Source organism: Symphalangus syndactylus, chromosome 7 (genome assembly GCF_028878055.3).
Source record: "Symphalangus syndactylus isolate Jambi chromosome 7, NHGRI_mSymSyn1-v2.1_pri, whole genome shotgun sequence".
In the NCBI taxonomy this organism is placed as follows: domain Eukaryota; kingdom Metazoa; phylum Chordata; class Mammalia; order Primates; family Hylobatidae; genus Symphalangus; species Symphalangus syndactylus.
Genome location: NC_072429.2, coordinates 142,048,075 through 142,056,507, shown reverse-complemented (window position 1 = coordinate 142,056,507; position 8,433 = coordinate 142,048,075). Strand labels below are relative to the sequence as shown.

The window sequence follows — 8,433 nt, the reverse complement described above, 5'->3', positions numbered from 1 at the left end:
TTTAAGGCATCAGTTTGAAGGAAGCATTTGGTGAACTCAGGTTACATCGCTCAGTATTTTAAGTCGGGTGTGGTTAATGAGGTTTCTTTGGATTATGAGGGTCTGGGGCTGGCTCAGGTGGGGCATGTGCTATGTTCACACACACAGATGGCAAGTGAAGAGTGGGGTCATGAGAAGTGTCCTGATGGCCACAGCTCCCATTTACCGAGCACTTGCTCTCTGCCAGGCCCGGGGCTGTAAGCCCTGACACGTGGCACTCCAGCCCTCTGGAGGATCCCCACCGTAGCCCACAAGGAGGGCTCTCCTAGGACTCCCGCTGGACAGAGCCAAGTGGGAGGCGAAGGGGTTCCCAGGGTCATGGAGCTGGGGAGGGTTGGGCCTTAGATTCGAAGCAGGCAGCCTGACCCCTACACTGTGCTCCAGTGGGGCTGTAGGCGTGAGTGTTCGTGTGCACATGTGTGCATATGTGAGTGTGAAAATGCAAGTAACAGACACCCCAAATAACTAGCTTCAACAGAGCAGAAATTTATTTCCCTCCCAGGTAAGGGGACCCCAAGGTAGGCAGTGCCTTCTGTCGGCAGCAAGCTAGGCCCCTCTCGCCATGCTGCCCTGCCGTGCTCAGTGCTGCCTCATGGTGCAAAGTGGTTGCTGAGCTCCAGTCATCACTTCAGCCAGCAGGAAGGAGGAAGGGGAAGGAGAGAGACGTGACCCCACCATCTAGGGCATTTGCCTTCCGACCCCCCAGCTAGGCATTGTGGGTTTATTAATAAGGAAAAGAAGAGAATAGTTAGCAGAGACCTCCCACTGCCCGCCAGGATGAACTTGGCAGGCAGGACAGGACTCTGGGCTTCCCAGTTAATGGAGTGTTGAACTGGTGGGGATCTAGGGGTTCTTTAAGCTTCACTCTGTACTTCTCAGAAGGGGAAACTGGTACCCAAGTCAGTGGCTGAGCTGTGGCCCAGGCTGGGCCTCTGCCTGCTGTCCCAGAGGTCTGTCCTGGCACCAGCTACTGGTGAAGGCAGAGCTTGGAGCAGTCACAGCCCTGCCAGAGGACACCCTGGGGACTCCCACGTAATGGGCTTCCCATCTTCCCGGCTCTGCTACCCAGTTCTGCTTCCTCTGCAGGAAGCTGCAGGCCCATTTTGCCCCCTCCCTGGCACAGGGTAGCCTGTCTGACACCCTCAGACCCCTCCATGACATCCACCAGGCTGAGGGCCTGGGGGCTGGAGTCTAGAGGGCAGGCCAGGATAAGGCTGGAAAAGTTCCATCTCAACTACTCCTCTCCTTTCATCAGCTCCACCCCTCCACTGCTCTAGCCTGCTTTAGCCTCTGCTAGAGCAGAGACAGGTATTCCCAGCCTCAGGCACTGTCCCAAGCCCAGCAGGTACTGACCCTTGATGGTCACCTCAAGGTGACAGGCACCCACCCAGCATCTGGCCCTTCCCCATCCAAGGCTACAAGGTCACTTTCCAAGCCAGGATCTCCCATAGCGGTGCTCACGCCACAGCCAGACACGCCCCGCTGGCCCCATCCTCTTCATACTTGGTGCCTGTCCCACCAGCCCCGCCCCGCCCCTCCGCGTGTGGCCTCACCCCGACCTGCCTCCTTGTGCCCTCTCATCCTCAGCCCGCCTCCCCCACTGTCCCGCCTCCCCCAAGCCCATCTTTCCTAGGGGTGACTACAGCCTCCCTCCAAAGCCCCTTCCCTCCAGACAGCTGAGAGGCCGCCCTGGGGAAGGGCAGGGCGGGCCCGTGTGACCGCTGCAGATGGAGGAATTCCCGTGGCAGAAGTTAAGGGTGAAGATTGGGTGTGGGGGCCCCCAGGCATGTGGTGGGTGTCATCCCTGCCTGGCTGTGCTGATGGGGATCCCCAGCCCCCATGAGGGGTGCAGATCCTGGGGCGTGGCAGCCGAGGTCTGGACCCGGCGCCCACGTGCTGCGGTCCTGCTGCTCACAGGTGGTGGGGAGAGGAAACCAACGACAAAGCCGGGAACTGAGGGAGCAACTGGGCCGGGGGGGCCTGTGCTGGCTGCATCGCCCAAGACACTCCAAATCCATCCTTCAAAGCTGGTGCAGGGGCAGGAGGGGAAGGTACCAGACAGAGTGCTGGCAGGGCCGGGGGGGAGCCAGGTGGGGGTGGGGAGGGGCCGTGGGTCAGGGTCTCCCGGCCCCCATTGCTCCAAGGCCGGCGAGGAGGTTGAGCAGGAGGGCCGTGCCCATAGTTTCGGAGCTGCCCTGGGGGCCACCTGCCCCCTTGCCTGTTGGGTCCTGGACTCGGGAGCTCTGCCAGGGTGGGACATTGCACAGGCTGGACTGGCAGCAGGTCTTGGTCACCTGGGTCCCCTCGACCGTCTTGGTGATGGGCTGGCAGCTGTCTGCACACCACGTGGAATGGGTGGTCAGGAGGCCTGATTCTGGGGAGGGGAGTGGGGAACAGGTGCTGAGGATGGGCAGGGTCTCCGAGGTGGCTCTGCGGGGCTCTGTTCAGGGCCCCTGGCTTTCCTGCCGCCTGGGGGTGTGTGTGCTGTGGCCCCATGCCCACTTACCCGTGTTCCCGTGGGCAATGAGGGTTGTGCAGGTCTGGCCATGTGAGCAGTTCTGCGTCAGGTTGCAGCGCTCGTCCCTGGACAGGGACAGGCAGGTGTAGCACCGCAGCAGCACTGTGGACAAGGCGGGCTCAGGCCGAGGCTGGGCCCCCCAGGGTCTCCTCCCACGTCCCTGTCCACCTCCCCGTTCTCAGCTGTGCTCCCAAAGCCTAGCCTGGTGAGCCTCCAGCACCCACTGCTCAGACGGGCAGGCCCTGTAAGCCGTGCTGTGTGCGTGAGCCTGTGTGTTTAGGGGGCAAGGGATCGCGGGCCAGGCAGGGTGAACTTCCCATCATCGCTCACCTCCTGAGACAATGCTGCCCAGGCTCCTGCCGTGGGCATGGAAACCTGGAGGTGAGTCTGACTCAGTCCTGCCTCCGGGAGCACCGGGCCTGGCAGAGGACGGCCTCACAGGGGACACCTCCTGGGTGTGTGGGGCGGGGCTCGTGCTGAGGGCAGGTTTGGGGGCCCTGGGAGGGGGGTGGGCTGTGTGTGGTGGGGCACGCTGGGGGTCCTGGGAGGCGGGTGGGCTGTGTGTGCTGAGGGCAGGTTTGGGGGCCCTGGGAGGGGGGTGGGCTGTGTGTGCTGAGGGCAGGTTTGGTGGCCCTGGGAGGGGGGTGGGCTGTGTGTGGTGGGGCACGCTGGGGGCCCTGGGAGGGGGGTGGGCTGTGTGTGGTGGGGCATGCTGGCGGCCCTGGCTAGGGAGGGGCCGGCCTGTGGGTTGGATGCGGCGATTTGCTGTGCTTTTCTCTGGGGATGGGAGAGAGCAGAGGGTGGCCCACATGTAGGGCGCGTGTCGGGTGGGCAGTGAGGGTGGGCTCTTCTTAGCCCCACTCTGCTCTGCTCTAAGCGGTTCCCTGCCTCCCCAGCCCGCAGCAGCCAATCCAGCCCTCCCCTGTACAGGACCGGCCCAGCCTGCTGCTCTCTCTGCCCCACAAAACTGAACCCTGCCCTGGGACCTCTGTGCTTGCTGTCTCCACCCTGGGCCCCCACTGAGCCCTTCTCTGCCTGGTGAACTCCTATTTAACCTCTACATCCTGGCACCACTGACCCTCCCAGCTGGTGGCTTCTTCCCCTGTTCCCTACTCTGGAAGGCAACTGAGTGTCATGGTGAGCGGGAGAAGGGAGGGGTCCACTGAGTGTCCCCCACTCTGCTGGAGGCAAGCTCACAGCAGGACTGTGGCCTGTTGGTTTCCATCACACAGCCCTGCCCAGAATGCCCCAGGCAGATCAGGCAGCAGGGCTCTGGGGTTGGGGCAGCCGTACCTCTGCTCCCGCCACCAGGGAGCCTGTTGGTCTCCTCCTCTTCCACCTCATCCTCATCTTCCTCGTCGTAGTCATCTGGCCTGTGGTCCTCGTCCTCGTCCTCTTCCTCCTGCTGTGCCTGCACTCTCCCTGGCCGTGGAGGGATGCTTGTAAGCCTCAGCTACCTGGGTATGGAGGACATCTGCTCTGGGCAAGCATCGTGCCCCCAATTCCTTGGCCCTCCCCAGCCACCCTCAGGCCCCAGGGTGGCCTACCTGGTGTGGCCTCCAGCCCCTGCACACCATACTCACTGTCCTGCAGCTGAGTGTGCCCTGGCATTGTAGTTACAACAGCAGCTGCTGTGAGCTGGCCCTTTATGGTAGCCCCTCCCCGCACCCCACATAAACAGGGGCACAGATGTTTGGGGACTCTTGGGGGCCCAGGCCAGCTTCCATCCACGCCGCTCTGGGCTGGGGACTCCAGCCTCATCCCCTCCTTCTTCCTAAGCCCCTGCTGGGGGTCCCTGGAGGTCCCTGTGCTCCAGGACTGCAGTTGCTGCCCCCTCACCGCAGGGTTACCCTTTGCCCCGCACCTGGCCGCCCGCACAGCAAAAGGGCAAGCAGGACAGCCCCGAGCGCCTTCATCTTGCCGGACGCTGCTGTGTCCCTGACTCTGAGTCCTCGCGCAGGGCTCTGGAGCTGTGATAAGTGGGATGAAGGGCATTGCCGTGGGCTTCCTAGTGGCCCCCACCAGCTCCAGCCTCAAACAATGGGCCTCGCACTGGTCCCCAGCTCCAGGCACCAGGCCAGGGACTGTTGTTTCCCTCCAGGACATCTGGGGCCTGAGGGGAAGGAGAAGTCATTGTGGTTGGCCTTGGAGCGTCCTGTGCGCCCGTGCTGCGGCGGTTGAAAGGTAGTGCTGGCCGCAGGAGCTGCTGGCCCTGGCCTGGCTTGCTGCTCAGTGCCTCAGCCCTGCAGTGCAGGGCAGGGAGCCTCGCCCCGGAATGGGCCATGCCTGACACCCCCCAACCCTGTGTCTGGGCTCCGTAGTCACAGGACCTTGGGGTCACAGACCCTCTATTTGCTGATCACTGGCCAAGCATCTTCATCCCAGAGTCAGCATCACACCCAGGCCCCCTTTAAGAGCATTTAAATAAAAACACAGTCAATGCCCTCAAGCTAAGGCTGTGTGCTCGGCTCACCTCCTCCTCACCCACACTCAGCAGTGCACTTGATGGGCCCAAGGCCTCCCGGCCGCCTCTCACTATCACCTCGGATCTTTGCCCCTGCTGTTCCTATCACCTCGGATCTTTGCCCCTGCTGTTCCTATCACCTCGGATCTTTGCCCCTGCTGTTCCGTCTGCAGTGCTGTTTCTGCTGGTGTCTGGTGGAGAGCTTTCCGGAGCTGTTGGGGGCCCGCCCCCTCAGCCTCCTGCTGGGAAAGCCATCAGCTCCCACCTGCCTTCTGGCCCTGTGTGAGATGGGCTGCTCTGGGAGAGGCTTGGAAAGCCCAGGTCGCTCCCTGAGGCCACCCCCTCCTCCCAAGACCCTACCCAAGCCCTTGATTGGGGGGGGGAGGGTGATGCAGAGCGCAGAGTCGAGGCTCTGAGCTGCCCCTCTCCCAAGGGCAGCAGAGGGGTGGGGCAGCGGCAGGGGCTGGACGGGAGTCCGGAGCGAGGGTCAAGCCTGAGTATCTCTGTTGCCTTGGTGCTTGGGCCAGGCCCTTCACCTACTGAGGCCTCAGTTTCCCCAACTGTCAATGGGTGGGGTGGGGCATTTTCTGGCCGGCCACCTGTAACAGAGGTTGAGTTGGTTCTGGAGTGAGCTGCCTGAGTTTAAGACCCAGTTCCTCCTTCCCCCGGCTCTGGGTCCTGGACTAGCCCCTTGGGTTCCCCAGGCCTCAGCTCCCTCATAGGGTGACGTGACCATCAAGGGTCAGTACCTGCTGGGCTTAGTGTTAGGTAACAGGGGGTACCTTAATGGCGCTGGTTCCGGGTTCTGCTTCCTCCTTGATACAGACCCGCCAAAGAAAAACCAATCAGAAAGAGACGCCTTCCCGCCTTGGTCTGGGCCCAGACCCCCAGCCAACCATTGACCTCCACGTAACGTCTCAGAGTATAAAAAGCCGAAGCCCCGAAGCCCTCTCTCTCTCTCTCTGCTTCCTCTTCGGCTCCCTACCTGACGCCTCCAATAAAGATCTGTTGACCGTAACCGGTGTAGCGTGGTCTTAGCCTGAGTCTGTAGAGTCACTCTTTCACTTAGGACAGTGCCTGAGGCTGGGAATACCTGTCTCTGATGTCCCAGCCACCGAGTCAACCAACCTTCCTTAATTCACCTGAACCTGTTGTTCTTTCCATTCTACCGGCACCCACCCAGCATCTAGCCCTTCCCCATCCAAGGCTGCAAGGTCACTTTCCAAGCCGGGGTCTCCCATGGCGGTGCTCACACCACAGCCAGACACGCCCCGCCAGCCTCCAACTCTTCATACCTGATGCCTGTCCCTCCCAGCCCCGCCCCGCCCTGCCCCTCCGCGCGTGGCCCCACCCCCACCCGCCTCCCTGCGCCCTCTCGCCCTCGGCCCGCCTCCCCCCTGCCCCGCCTCCCTTCGGACCCACCTCCCCCACGCCCCGCTTCCCCCACTGCCCCGCCTTCCCGTCGCCCCGCCTCCCCCACTGCCCCGCCTCTCCCACGCCCCGTCTCCCCGTCGCCCTGCTTCCCTGGTGCCCCGCCTCCCCCACACCTGTCTACCCCACGCCCCGCCTCCCCCACTGCCCCCACTTCCCGTCGTCCCGCCTCCCCGTCGCCCCGCTTCCCTGGTGCCCCGCCTCCTCCACACCCCGCCTCCCCATCGCCCCGCCTCCCATTCTCTCCTCCCCAGCGTCCCACCTCCCTGTCGACCCGCCTCTCCTGTGCCCCGCCTCCCCCGTGCACCGCCTCCCGTCACCTTCACCCCTCCTCCCCCACGCCCCGCCTCCCTGTCGACCCGCTTCCCTGGTGCGTCGCTTCCCTGCTGCCCTACCTCCCCCGCACCCCGCCCCGGCTACCACTACAGGCCCTTGAATCTAGTGTTGCAGGAGCTGCTCCTAGGAAGGGCGCTACTGGGATTCTCAGGGGGTCTCCACCTGCCGCCTCCCCTCCACAGGGGCCCAGGCCCTTGCATGTTGCCTCCCTCTGGGCCCAGCTCCTCTTCAGCCCAGGTGCAAACTACCCAGCCCAGGTGCAAACTACCCAGCCCAGGCAAGTGCTTATTGCGAGAATCACCTAGGGACAATCAGAGCACATTTGATTCGCAGATTGAATTAAACTTAGTGCTCGCCACTGAGAGGCTGTTCCCTCCGTCCCCCCCCGGAAAGGCTAGTGGGTCTGGTCCAGCCCCTACAGAAGGTGCCAACTGGGATGGTGCGCAGGTGTGAAAGGGGACCCGCAGTGGCAGACACCTGGCTCCCCAGCACTGCCCACAGCCGGCGGGTGGGCGTAGTGGGTTCCGTATGTGGAGCCCACCCCCTCATCCCACCCAGGCACTACACAGCCTCCCTCAAGCCCCCAGGGCAGGGTCATGACCTCTCAGACACTCCAGGGTGAAGATATGACCCCTAAGACCTTCAGGGCAGGGTGTGGTCTCTCAGGGCCAGGGCTAAGGGCTGGTGGTCCTGATGGCAGCTGTTATGAGTCATTTTAGAGCCTGCACCTGCGCCCCTGGGCTCGACCGCCTTTCCAGGCCCAGGCTTCCTCCCTGAGCCATGCCCACACCCTAAGGTAACCTTGAAGGGCAGCCCGGCCACCCCACCTCCCTGCCCACAGACCTCTGTGCCTTGGGGCCTGGACTTGCCTGCTCTGCTGGCTTGTGGGGCCGGCCCTTCTGACACAGCGGTTCTCTGGGCCTCCTCTCACGGTGGGGCCTGCATGACTCACATGGCTCTTTTTGGCAGCAGCAGCCTTGGGCTCAGAGCTTGGTGCCGGTTGTGGACAGGGGATGCCCGGCCATCCACACTCCATCCTGCCTGGGTGACATGTGGGGATGGGGCTTGGCAGGCAGGGTCCATGCTGGCATCATGCCCAGGTGGGGCCATGGGCTCTGCTGTCCTGGGGGGCTCTGCGGCCCTGTCCTGGGCCTGCACATCCTACTCTGTATCCCCTCCCCCATGCTGACACCAGCTCGAGTCAGATCCAGACCTGTGCACTGCCATCTCCAGGAGGCAGCCTGCTGTGAGATTGGGTTTGGAATGAGGGAGGCATTGGGAGGAGGGCACCTTGGGGCTGGGCCAGAGGGTTGAGCAGAGTTTTTCTATAAGGAAGGGTGGGCAAATGTTTCTGACTGAGGGGCAAGTGTAGGGTGTCCATACCGGGAGAGTAGGGCCTTTTGGGGCAGATGCAGGCTGCAGATGTGCTGGCCTTTGCGACACTTTCCCTGCCCTGAGTTCCTTCCCACCCTCTCTGCAGCCAACCTTCTCTTGTCTCACAGAACCTGAGTCTGGCAGAGGGAGGGGCTTGTTTTTTAGAGCAGAGTCCAGACCCTCCTCCCCTGGGGTTACTCTCTGCTTATTTTTATTTATTTCTTTTGTTGAGACAGAGTCTCACTCTGTCACCCAGGCTGGAGTGCAATGG

The 8,433-nt window shown here is 62.7% G+C and overlaps 1 protein-coding gene across 2 annotated transcripts; it reads right to left on the bottom strand.

The window, feature by feature from the left end:
- Positions 1–501: 501 nt before the first annotated feature.
- GPIHBP1 (glycosylphosphatidylinositol anchored high density lipoprotein binding protein 1) lies at positions 502–5,097 on the bottom strand. 2 transcript variants are annotated; one of them, XM_055284870.2, is made up of 5 exons: positions 5,031–5,097; positions 4,422–4,527; positions 3,851–3,979; positions 2,546–2,659; positions 502–2,413 (listed from the first exon to the last, which is right to left on the bottom strand). In XM_055284870.2, the coding sequence occupies exons 2-5, from the start codon at positions 4,471–4,473 to the stop codon at positions 2,154–2,156; spliced, it is 555 nt and encodes a 184-aa protein (XP_055140845.1). In that variant the 5' UTR covers positions 4,474–4,527; positions 5,031–5,097; the 3' UTR covers positions 502–2,153. The 2 variants fall into 2 exon arrangements, with proteins under 2 accessions (XP_055140845.1, XP_055140846.1); XM_055284871.2 differs by having other exon boundaries at positions 4,903–5,032.
- Positions 5,098–8,433: the final 3,336 nt, after the last annotated feature.

Bases quoted from the DNA above. Each gene is read 5' to 3' on its own strand.
- GPIHBP1 (XM_055284870.2), bottom strand. From the start codon at position 4,473: ATGAAGGCGCTCGGGGCTGTCCTGCTTGCCCTTTTGCTGTGCGGGCGG. The intron at 2,660-3,850 runs GTACGGCTGCCC...CCTTGTCCACAG, and splicing joins CCCTGGTGGCGGGAGCAGAG to TGCTGCTGCGGTGCTACACC. The intron at 2,414-2,545 runs GTAAGTGGGCAT...TCCCCTCCCCAG, and splicing joins CATTGCCCACGGGAACACGG to AATCAGGCCTCCTGACCACC.